The sequence below is a fragment of the Exophiala aquamarina genome, assembly GCF_000709125.1.
Source record: "Exophiala aquamarina CBS 119918 chromosome Unknown aczIA-supercont1.9, whole genome shotgun sequence".
In the NCBI taxonomy this organism is placed as follows: Eukaryota; Fungi; Ascomycota; class Eurotiomycetes; order Chaetothyriales; family Herpotrichiellaceae; genus Exophiala; species Exophiala aquamarina.
This window is the reverse complement of record NW_013550579.1, coordinates 904,519-916,389: the sequence shown is the minus strand read 5'-3', so window position 1 is coordinate 916,389 and position 11,871 is coordinate 904,519. Positions and strand designations below refer to the sequence as shown.

Here is an 11,871-nt window from a genome sequence, read left to right as displayed (position 1 = left end):
AGAGGGAAAGGAAAGGAAGGCAGCGACCGGACTGAAGTTTCTATTCTTTCTTCCGGAGCACAATGTCCTGCAGGTACGTACATACTGGCACAACTTTCCGCACCGGTGGGAGTAATGAATAGTTTTTTCTTTCTTCTTCTCCATTGGCTCGTAGTTAGTTCATTTCATGTCAATTTGCGCTGGAGCAATGGAGCAAGCAAGCAAGCAAGCAAGCAAGCAAGCAAGCAAGCAGCTCCCACCGTCCATTCATATCTGCTCTTTTGCTCGCTCTCTCTGTTAATCCTGAAAATTGTAGTCCCGGATCGTGCGTTGACCGCTGTGCCATCTAGCCTTCTAGCGGTCGCCGCTGACCCCGTTCTCTAGAGTTCCGTCGCTGTCTTCAGCGGGGGGGATTTTCTCAGTCAGCAGGTTTTCGTCTCGGTGGGGGCCTCCGTTGTGTCGGAAGGGCCCTTGGAAGGTGCCTCTCCTGGTCGATCGTTGGAAGTAAGACTGTAGATGAGCGTGAAACTCTTCATCGTCGAAGTCTTCCTCGTTGAGGCGCCCTGCCTTTTCGTCCACCTTTTCTTGCATGCGGAGCTCCCATTCTTTTCTCATCTCGTCGATGCGCTGCTTGTAGTCGAGGTCTGCGTCGTAGTGTTTGCCGACGCCCCGGATGCGCTCCCACAAGCTCAAGTGCTTGGGGTGGATCGCGATCCCGTGGTAGTCTTGCTCGCGGCCAGAGCGGATGAACGCCCATCGACGTTCTTGCTCTTTCAGGTCGAGGCCGGTTGTGTCGGGCATGAAGACGACGTTCAGGACCAAGCCTGCAAGACCGAACCAGGGAACGACGTGGAATTTGGTAGGAGTATCAATGTAGTTGTATAGTACCGAGGCTGTAAGGGCGCCCAGCTTGCCGACGGCCGCGGAGAAGCCGTGGGCAGTGGCACGCACCGCGGTCGGGTACACCTCTGCCGCTGCAATGAATGTGACAGAGTTGGGACCGAACTGATTAAAGAAAGATGACAGGAAGTACATCGCTTGGAAGGCCTTGATGTGATCGACAGAGGTGTAGTATTCAAAGTTGAATGCTGGAACAATGAAAAGGATGAAGTCCATCAAGAATCCGATGCTTTGCATATGCTTGCGGCCATAGAGCTTGTTGTCGATGAGGAAGCTGGCCAAGTAGTAGCCGCAGAGCGAGACTCCGACGTTGATCAAGTTGTAGAGCCAGCCAGGCATGATGGACGTGCTGTGGGGCATGATGACTTTGATGAATTCGCTTTGGAACAATTTGTTGCCGTAGAAGAAGACGTCATTCATGTACCACGTACCCGCAGTTGCGAGAAGCCGGCCACCGAAATGTCGGACTGTAATCTTCAGAGATTCTGTGTCGTACCCGGTGACGGCAGATTTCTTTTTGGCGATGCGCAATTGCTTGTTGGCTCCGGACTTGACCTTGAATGTACGGTAGTAGACTAACCACAACGTTCCAACAGCAGGAATGGCGAAGGAAACACGGTATGTGTATTGAACCGCAACTTGGGAGTACGGTGCGTTTCCGCTGCCATGGTGGAAGATCAACAGTAGTAAGATGAGCAGAACCTGATTGAAGAATTGTCCCCAGCCTTGCATCAAGAAAGCTACATGGATAGTCAGGGTGGACGTTCCTTGAAGGCTGAAAGCTACTGCATGGGATAGCACTCACCGCCGGTGACCTTGCGACCTCGATGTAGCCGGTCGTCTCTGGTGGAGACCTTTCCAGATCCAACAGCATTCTCCATACCAGATGTGGCTGTCATTGGATATCTGTACAAGGTCAGTCGCATAAATCATCTACCTTTCATTAGGTTTCACTTACTCTCCGCCCACTCCAATGCCATAGAAGAACAGTGACCAGGTATAACAGATCACCCAACCATTCTGGGTGACTCCCCATGAAGCGACAAGCATGATAAGGCCGATGAACATGATCGTGGCATCTTGGATTAAACCCCAGCGACGACCAACCCAGTCACCGATGATACCGACGAGAATTTGACCGACAATGATACCACAGATTTCCAGGTACTCAACGGCGCTGAGCCAAGTCGGGTTACAGATTTGATGAGTGCTCCAGCATTCTGGAAACCCTTTTTGGAAGAGAGGCTTCAAATTGCCAATTGAGAACAGAACGTAACCTTCAAGACCGAGGCCAGCGCCTGGAAGGACCATGTTTCGGAAGTAGTAGCCAACAGGGGATAATGGATCTTTTTTGAACATTTCCCAGGTTGCTCGGGCTTCTTTCCTGGCCTCCTCGTTGTTGACTTTGTTGACGAACTTGATCCGCTGGATAATGGGTAAATCTGCCCAGTACACTCCATTCTCGTCGAAACTGTCGTCAGGCTTCAGAATGGTACGGAACATATGCTCTTCATCCTGGTTCATGTCGAACATGGGATCTTCTAATGGGGCATGATGTCCGGTAACATCAGGTCCGTGCGGAGCATTCGGACCGTAGTCGATCACTGGGCCTTCTGAAGTCATTGGTAGAAGCTAGTGAAGTATTGTGGGAAAGGCAAGCTCTGGGTTTGACGGGAAAGAGGTCGGTGCTTCTAGGATGAGTCGAAGGAACACACCCGTTTAAGAAGGAAAACCAGCACCTGGGATGTACGAGGGTTGGCTGCCAAGCCTAATGCTCGAGAATGAAGATGAATGCCGAGCGATCGAGCGACAAGCTTGAATGAGCATAAAAAGGCTTGTTGGCCGGAAACCACGGATGGGGCAAAAGCCACCGATGTGACAATTCCCGATTCAGACGTCCAAGCGAACTGAGGCTGCAGAGTAAGCAATGCCAGCTTAATGCTTGAGTCGAGGCACGAGACCGAAGCGCGGCGTATGATTGGTTACCGAGCGACTTTGAAGACGGCTGGCGAGGCGGCAGCGTGCCTTGGCTATTGGTATCTGATCCTGGTGGATGCTTGACAAGTATTGCAGATTGACTGCAAGATGATGAGATGACGAGGCCTCGTGAGATCTTCTTTGCCGACCTTAGACCATAAATGAGCCAAGAGGCTGAGAGGAATTCAGCTTGAGCGATCCTGAGCTGTACTAACGTGAAAGACGAGATAGTGATGGATTCAAACGAGGCTTGCACACCCCAGGCTCTGAAAGATACAGGAACCGAGTTCAGCTCGCAGGTCTTGAAAAGCTAGAGTTGGGACTGACCCTGGGCCTTGATATTTTGTAGGAAGAGTAACGAAAGTAATGGACCGAGGGGTAGAAAATTGAAAATCACACGGATAGCGGCAAAAAACCAGGGCGAGCACTGTAACGTAGACTTTACCACCTACCACTGGCACTCTGTTTATGTGGGATGCTTCCTCGCGGTACGAGGGAGTGGGATGAGGAAGGAGAAGGCGAGAATGCGCAACTCCACCGCTCCGCTCAACTCAAAAGTCCTCTGCGTTGTAGCCGGCCTCAAGCGGCCGATCGAGCTTTTCGTTGCTTGATTTATGTTAAGCTGCATCGCTAAGAGATGGTGGATTACTGTGGTTGGTGGCAAGTTGAGCAACCTGGGAGGAAGGCAGAGTCCGAAAACGGGCATAAGGGGTGGCGGTGGATCTAAACATTGAAAAAGAATCTTCAGACCCACCCACGTGCACAGTTTATTGGCTATAATTCAACGTCTCTGCTGGATCGCCTATTAAAATGTTAACGCGCCGAGATGACGCGCGCCAAGGTTCCAGAGTCACGTGACAGACTTACTCGTACATTCTTTTTTCGTAGAACCTCACAACACGCTTTATTCTGAGGAGTATTGATTCACTTGCCATCCTATTAACATAAATACAAAGCCTTGTGTCATGCTGACTGTTCAAATGGATGTTGAGTCTACACATCAATTCCTCCATTAGTCCACGGTAACCCTCGGAATAAATATGCGCACCACCAAAATACTGTGAGCATGCCACATCTGGCACCCCCATAACCTAGCTGGACATCAGCCAGCTTCTGTCCCCGAAGCACTGCCGTGAACGCCGCTACAGCCTCATGCACGAAGTTGCCAGTCAGTGGGTTTGACAACATGGTGGAGAGGCTAGACGGAAAAGATCGGCGCCTTCGACCACGTGGGTATCAACTTCACCCAGCAACTCGTCCCAGCCGTTTGGGCCGAACTCCGTTCTCCTGCCATAGAACCAAGCTGCCAATCTCATGCTCTCATCCTCCATCACGTTTCCTTCCAGCTCCTGATCCATGTTTGATGCCCATTCCGTATCTAAACCTTGATGCTTGATTACATCAATCATTCTCTTTCTTGCCCAAATGATGACCGCCTTCAGAGATCACTTACCTTGTGGCATTGGCAGTGCCCTGAACGCCATCAGTTGCTTGACTGTGCTGAAGAGATGTTGTCTGAGCTTCTCGAATTGGGGCAATAGCTCTACCCACTCACTGAATGCCTGTGAAGAGTCCGACTTGTGCAAAAATCTCCATTGTCAACTCCATGCCATCTGGCATAGGTTGTGGGATGCGCAGGTTCAGAAGTATGAGACACGAAATAGTCTCACCTGCCTCCAGAGCCGGATGCGTGAAGCCTCGTAGGCATATACCGAACCTGCGGACCAACCTCCCGTGAAGGATGGCCCTTTCGGCTTGGACTTCCGGATAGCTTCGATGAACAGCAATGCAATCTCATCGACGGATATTGAGTACTCCAATGGGCAATGCAGAAATGGAGACTCAAGAGCATATACTGGTAGGCTGCTGGAGAAGAATGGTAGATGTATGTACGCTGCGTTGCTTCTAGCCCTATCTAGGAGAAAAAACAATGGTGTCTTGCTAGACAATGCTTGGCCTTGAAGCGAAAAGACATTTCTTGAGTATTATTTCTTCAGCTGTACAGGTGTTGATTCTTGTTTTAGAAGTTGTGCAATCACGCTCTCATGAGTGATACTCGGTGCAGGTAATTTTGTGACTGTACCACGGGAGGATTCTGAGGCAGTTACTGGCTCTATTCTCTAGCTTGGGAATGCTGGAACCTCCGCAGGTGGTTCGCTAATGGTTACGATCTTTGCTGATGGCGGCTATGCCTATCGTCAAGTCTTACAATTTGCGACGACTTAGGGGCTTCAAACTCGACCATATCATCAAGCGCTGTCCTCATCGCGCCTGCTGTAGGATGAACGCTGAAAACGGTCGCTGGCAGCGTGATGCTGCTGCTGCTCTTCTTCTTAATAGTCTCGATTGTTGCATCAAGTGTTGCAACGCTCATCACAGAGTCAACACCCATGTCCTCCAAAACCGTCTTGTCTTTCATGTTCCCGATCGAGTGCCCTGTCTCCTTGGCGATAGCAGACAGAGCCTGATTGAGATGGTCCTTTGAATTGCCAGAAATTTGGACAGTCCAATCAAAAGAACTTGAGGCTACCGCTGGAACCCGAACAACCTGGTGAAAATGTTTTCCTGAGACAGTGACAGGATGAGAGATGTCAAGGCCTTCCAAAGACATCACTCCCAGAGGTTTCCTTGAATGGATACGCTAGTATACCTATCTCACTGCGGCGCAAGCCATGTTCGCAAGGATACTGCTAGGATGAATAGCTTTTCCGCCTTCAACATGGGCATTGCATTACAGCCATCAGGTTGTTCTGCTAATATCGATGCAAGTACAACACAAATTTTTGATCGCGAGTGTTCCTCTGTCTCAATGCGTTAGACGGTTGTAGTTGGGAAGCCCATCAATTTTGGCTCGTAATGGCCTTCATTGGAGTGATAACCACTATGAGATATGTGTGCAGGCTCCGATGTTCTGTAAGGCGTCCAGTATTTCATGACTTCAAACGAGTACATTTGGCAGGGGCAGGATGTTGAGGGTATCGATATGCTCACCATAGATGGCCGCTTAGTTGATAGACAGTCCTGCCAGATATACTATGGGCATGGCAGTAGCAGTGGCTTTTGAGTCGTACTCACGTTGTCTCGATGAGATCGTCTGACGTGTCGCAGGGACATCAATGGAGGCAGCGGCTAGTCCGAGGCATGCTAGGCTCGGACCAAGCTCCAAGTAGAATGTTTGATCGTTGGTACATTCGCTCTCTTGAGCAGACTTGAGTGCGCCAACAAAGTTGACAGGCTTGCGCATTTGATCAGCCCGATAAGTTGGCGAGAAGAATCCACGATCCTTACAATCGTATCATCCAAAGTCGAGGCGACTGGGACTGAAGCTTTGCTAAAAACAACATCCTCAGCGAGAGCATTGAATTGCTGCAGACTTGGATCCATGGGACGGGAATAAACGCCGGAAGCATTCTTGAGTAGGTCTGTCCGTCTGTCCTGAAGCCGTTTTACTCCATTTCACCTGGGAAGGCCACGACAGCATTAGCTTTCCCGCTGACAACAGAAGCTATTGGCGTATTGATACAGAACATCTCCAACTATTCTGGTAACTAGTTGCGGATTTCCACCATCCCAAGCGTCGCGGATAGCATTTGATAAGCATCGCTAGTACAGTTCTATTCAACGAGACGTGCCCGCTGTCCGACGAGGTATAACATGTTGGCGATGGACAAGAAACCGGCCCCACAGAGTGCAGAGTATTCGCTAACGCTGTGTCCACGAACGAGTGCAGGAGCAATATCCTATGACTTCTAGGCCGCAGCTAGGGCAAACTCCGATGAAACAGTTGCAAATTGATTCTCTACAGCGGACTGTGGAGTGATATTAGCACTGGAATCGGTAATGAGGTCCAATGGTGAGTGAACAAGACCAAGTCTACAAACTGTAACCATGTCAAATATAGCATTAAGTATCACCAAGACAATGGGGACATTTACCTCGCTCAATTTTGCCGCACATTGAACTGTGTCTGCTGCGTTCGAGAGGAACCGATCCGGCAACTTCTTCTCGAACAAGGGGCAGACTGATGGAGGTGATTGGGTGGCGAGAAGAGGGGGAAGTTGGTACTGGTTCTCTTGGGTGAATGTTTGAAACATAATGTGCAGCGAAGAAAGGAGGAAGGAAGAAATGCAGGAAGGCTGTGGAAGGTGTTTGCCAAGATATAGGATTGTATTTGGATTTGACAATTTCTTATATTTAGGTTAGGTTAGCTAGATAGTTGCTCGATATTTATGACCCGTTACGTCGACGGAATATGTGGAGAGACGAAGCCACCGATATCAATAACAATATGCCGAGCGGTCCTGTACGACGGCATGGCACGGCATAATGTGTCTTCGACTCTGTCTTGACTGTGGACTCTCGGCTCTGAAGGCAGAGCGAAATCCAGTACCTGTTCTTCCAGAGAGGCATGATGCCATCATCAACGATAATATCGAACAGCCATGTATCAACGGTATGGTGCGCTTGTCCTTGTCTGGACTCTTGACTCTTGAATCTCGACTCTGAAGCAGAAGAGAATTCAGTGGATGCCAGGTGTGGGAACGAGCCGGCAGCCAGGGATCCAACGTGGGAGGCTTGGCATACTAAATAGCGTCACCTAGGCTGCATCTGGTAGCCTTGCCCCTAATTTTTTCCCTCCCTGGCAGAGCGGAACCCATAAAAATTCAAGTACCGTAAGATGCGCCCACAATTCAGTCCAAAAAACATAATGGATTTTAGAAGGCGCCTGCGTAGCTCAATTGGATAGAGCGTCAGACTCTTATCAAAGGCCGATCTGAAGGCTGTGGGTTCGACCCCCACCGTGGGCTTTTCTTTCGTTTTGGGTGTTTTCAATTTTTGCCATTCATGCGCGGCCTTGCCATCCTAGGCCTTTTGACCCATTCATTGCTTTTAGAGGATATCCCTGTTTTTGTCTCTGGGAATGGGACGCGAGGCCTGATTGTTCTTTACTGGTACGGTTGATGGTTTCGGAGATAAAGATGGTTTCGGAGTATCGAGGAATGACATGGGGGCATGGTGGATGATCTTGAGATGATCTTCTGCGGGTGAATACCTGAAGCATCGAGCAGCTTACCAGGGCAGAGCCAACTGAGCGTACCAGCTTGCGTTCCTTCGGGTGGTTGTTAACAATCTAGTTTTTGATCACTCGCAGGTTTCCAACATCTTCTTGATGAAACTCTGGAGGGTTGGGTTCCATAACGCAGCAGCGACTCTTTCCTTATCAGCCAGCTGTTTGTTCACCTCATCGGCGGTGGAGTGTGTTCCTTCTTTTATTCGAACGTCCACCCGGTACCGTGGCGGTAGCGATTCTTCCAATCTGACCCTGACCCCAAGACCGATGACCGTGGCCAAACTGCAATGCTGAATGGTTGGGGTAATCAAAACCGTTACCGTCTGGAGGATTGAGTTGGGTCGATTGGGTATTGTGGGTTTAATCGAGATATCTGGCAGGGAGACGACAGCCAAAGAACCTAGAGTGATGGGATGCTCTGGATCTGACATTGTGGCAACTAGGTCATAGATCTCCTGGGTATCGATCGGTTCATCTTCCGCATCGCGGTCACTGTCTTCCAGCGAAGAGGGGCTGGAGGATCGCATAAATGGATCATTGGTGAAAGCAGGAGCGGGATAGGTGAAAGTTGCGCTGCCATGGAGATGGTCTTCTTTTGTTGATGGCCGGCGTCTCCGTGTTGGGAGATCAGATGGGTTGAGGATGAGTGGGTTTGCATTCTTTCCGTCTTCCATTACGGGATACAGGGCACGATATTGGGGAGGGCCAAATCGCGGAAGTGATGCAGTTGAAGGCTTGATGCGGATTTGCGACAGGTGCCTTGGAGAAGGATGTTGGGTAAGGGGAGAAACAAGGTCGTGGCGCAAAGCGACAATGCAGAGGAAACCGAGTCCTAACCTATGGTGTTTTCGGGGATGCAGAGTGGTGGTGGTGGTGGTGGTGGTGGTGGTGGCGGCGGTGCAGGCTGGTGGCAAGGTTGAGGGGTCGGACTGTGAGGTACAGAGTACTGTAGAAGGGAGGGAGCAAGGCTCAGATCAAGCCTGAGGCCAAGACAATCTCGGCTAAGTTGCCGGATATAATTGAGCCGTCGCTAGCTGGGAATTCAAATGCTAATTAGATTGTCTCTTGGCCCCTCGCTGTAGGGCGGTTGTGTCTTGGCAACGGATAAACTGACTCAGCAGCACAGCACATCCCACCAGCGGGCGTCCAGCAGCGTGTGACCAGCATCCACCAGCCCTTCCCATCCATGGATAGGCTTTCGTGGGGGGCGAGGGTGGCTAAGGAAATTGACTCTCAGTGGCCCACATGCTTTTCAAGAACTAATGAAGACCTTCGGTCACGGAGTGCTCCATCACAGAGCAAACGACGTCCAGCTCAACGTGCTTCTCAACTTGCCATGAGCATCCCCTGAGTATCAGAAATAGGTGGCTGGTGGCAAGCAAATCAGCGGGCTCCATTAAAGATCGCTTCCCAAACAACACTCAGCAGTCCACAGTACGTAGAGTAGTCGGAGGTACTCGTAGTGCATGCCTCGTAGCACCCCTCGAATTTCATCAGGCACCGGAAACAGCTTGCGGCGGTGAAGTCAGTCGCCAATTGGAGGACTATACAGAAGCCGATGGGTTCGACCCTGATTTTACTCGCTAGGGAGTCCAGTCTCCTTGGTAGGCCGATGCACAGCGATAAACGTCTCGGGCCATGTCTTATCTATGACTCTGAGACAGGGATCAATTTGCGGGGAGGCGAAGTCTGAAACTCGTTTCGTTAGATACTGTAGTTGCATGGCAGGGCAGGTTCATGCATGCGTGATATTACGACACTGAGGCCGGGAGTCGCACACCGCGACGTGACCACGATCAGAAGAGATCAGACGTTGCTCGCCAAAGCAGCCGAATGATCAGGGTCGCTATGGTAGATTTAGGAGTGAAGACGATGTCTTGGTTCTCATTGTGTCACATCGGGCTAAGCCAGGAAAGCCAGGATTAAGCACGTTGGATGCCAATTGGCGAGGGACAAGCCGTACGATCTACCGAGTACGGAGTACGAGTCCCCCCAAGTGCGAGGGTTCGGTGAGAAGAAGCGAACCAAGTTTTGGCCATGGTTTGATCCGATTGTGTGGGAATCCGGGTCTTTCCAGAACAAGGGACAGAGGACGAGGCCAGGCGTGAAGACTCAGGACTCGAGGGAAATCTACCATCTCCCTTGGGTCTGGAGTACTTATTAGGTAATGAGGAAGGACCCTGCTCGGGCACTGGGTGGGCAAAAGCATCTTCTATGTCCTGTCGTATTCATGGGAGGCATACACCGTACACCGTGCACCGTACAACCAGTGATGGGTGCCCCCTCCATCAAGAATGACTTCGGGAATGTGTCCATGGACCTGGGTCTGGAGTCAGCCTTAAGAAGCACCGAAAGGCGAGCTTTGGGGGGAACGAGTCCCCGAGAGGCCCGGCGATTGGTGGCGTAGGCTGTCGTAATCGGAGGCTAGTTGGGCTGTCAATCAAGAGCCCGAGGGGCCTGTCGAGCGTCAAGGCCCCCCCGTCTGTACCTGGAGAACCTTAACCCGCCACCCAAAGTGCCCTGCACATCAGGCACAAATGGTCAGCTGAAGTGCCCGGGTGTGGTGCCTTCAGTACGCACAATCATCCTCCATAGCCGTGCGCCGCACGAGAGACGATGATCGTTATTCGTGCCCCCGAGTCGGGGCATGGCTGGGGCCTGTGTCGCAAGGCCAGGACCAAGCTGTCTAACTAACTCTGACTTGGATGTGCCTAGCCATGTGGCCTGTGCATGGCCATGGACTAACTATACGAATCGGCCTTTGGCGAGAGAGTTCAGCAACATTGATCGCCACGAGGAGGCATCAGATCTTGTTCCTGCAATCACTGCCTAGGATCGTTGGACGCCCGGCAGTTGGTGGATGTGTGCAAGGACTCAGGAGGCAAACCGCTTACAAGTACTCCGTACTCATACCAATAGCAGAGAAGCAGGCGTGCCAGGGCATGTTTGTGTGCGGCTGAAATTTCAATACCACTTCACTTCCTCACAGGGGCCGCCTTTGCACCTCACCTTGTAGCTTGGGTTCCTGCTACGACCAGCAGCAGTAGGAACGGTGGTCCTTTCACTTCTGGAGATGGCCAAAGCTGCAGAGAAGAGGACGAGGGACTCCGTGCTCTGTACATCCGTGTGTAGCTCAAGTACCGAGTCCCTTGCCATGCACGAGGACCTCGTACCTTGACTTTCGGCGGAAATTCCTGTCGATGCTGTATTGCGGTGGGATGGCGATGGGATGGCGATGCCGACAGCTCGCTTTGATCGCTTGTGTGTTGGCCTCTGGCCTCTGGATGTCCAACCGCCCAATCCGTGCCCCGTTCCAGTTTCCATCATCTCATAAGTTCTGCCCTCCCAGGCCCCGACTCCCAGAAACCCAGACCTCGCCCCTGTAACCGCCACACCCTGCAATCCTCACCTACCCTCACTTCAGGACGGGGTCAACCGCTACTATTTCTTCACTTTTGAAACCACGTCGAAATACACCACGATGCTAACTCCTGATTTCCATAAAAAGTTACCCCTTGGTCTGTGAGTTTATTTCCCTCTCCTCTGAACTCGCACGTTCGCTGCTCAGCCTTCAACAAGCTGTCCACGCCGCGTGGTGCAGGTCATCAGAAATCACCCACCCCGGAGGCCACCACCAACACCACCATCACCACACTCATCACCGGATCAGGTTCTACGCTTGTTCCGTCAGAGTTCGGTCGCATAAGCGGGCCCCTGTGGTGTCAAGGGCCTCCACTTTCTGCACTCCTCTGCACTACACTCTTAGCATTCTTACTGGATTATCTCAGGTGGCTGTCGCATGCTGTCTCGAACTTTTCTTCGAATCTCTTTCGTTTGCACCAGTGTCTGACCCAGAAATCAACCTCTCCTGATGGTTGATTGTCCGTCAATTGCAAAGCCGCCTCATTCCCATCATCAGTAGAGAAGGAGCATATGATCGCTGC

At 51.2% G+C, this 11,871-nt stretch overlaps 4 protein-coding genes across 4 annotated transcripts; all 4 read right to left on the bottom strand.

Annotated features, from left to right (window-relative positions):
- Window positions 1-333: 333 nt before the first annotated feature.
- A1O9_09297 (uncharacterized protein) lies at window positions 334-2,502 on the bottom strand (the record flags this gene model as incomplete). Its single annotated transcript, XM_013401990.1, has 3 exons — window positions 334-1,619; window positions 1,685-1,785; window positions 1,838-2,502. The coding sequence occupies 3 exons, from the start codon at window positions 2,500-2,502 to the stop codon at window positions 334-336; spliced, it is 2,052 nt and encodes a 683-aa protein (XP_013257444.1).
- Window positions 2,503-4,025: 1,523 nt separating this feature from the next.
- Window positions 4,026-4,214, bottom strand: A1O9_09296 (uncharacterized protein; the record flags this gene model as incomplete). The annotated part of the gene is made up of 1 exon (XM_013401989.1): window positions 4,026-4,214. One exon carries the CDS (start codon window positions 4,212-4,214, stop codon window positions 4,026-4,028), a length of 189 nt encoding a protein of 62 aa, XP_013257443.1.
- An 806-nt stretch (window positions 4,215-5,020) lies between these two features.
- On the bottom strand, window positions 5,021-5,467 carry A1O9_09295 (uncharacterized protein; the record flags this gene model as incomplete). Its single annotated transcript, XM_013401988.1, has 1 exon — window positions 5,021-5,467. One exon carries the CDS (start codon window positions 5,465-5,467, stop codon window positions 5,021-5,023), a length of 447 nt encoding a protein of 148 aa, XP_013257442.1.
- Window positions 5,468-7,998: 2,531 nt separating this feature from the next.
- On the bottom strand, window positions 7,999-8,601 carry A1O9_09293 (uncharacterized protein; the record flags this gene model as incomplete). Its single annotated transcript, XM_013401987.1, has 1 exon — window positions 7,999-8,601. The coding sequence occupies one exon, from the start codon at window positions 8,599-8,601 to the stop codon at window positions 7,999-8,001; it is 603 nt and encodes a 200-aa protein (XP_013257441.1).
- Window positions 8,602-11,871: the final 3,270 nt, after the last annotated feature.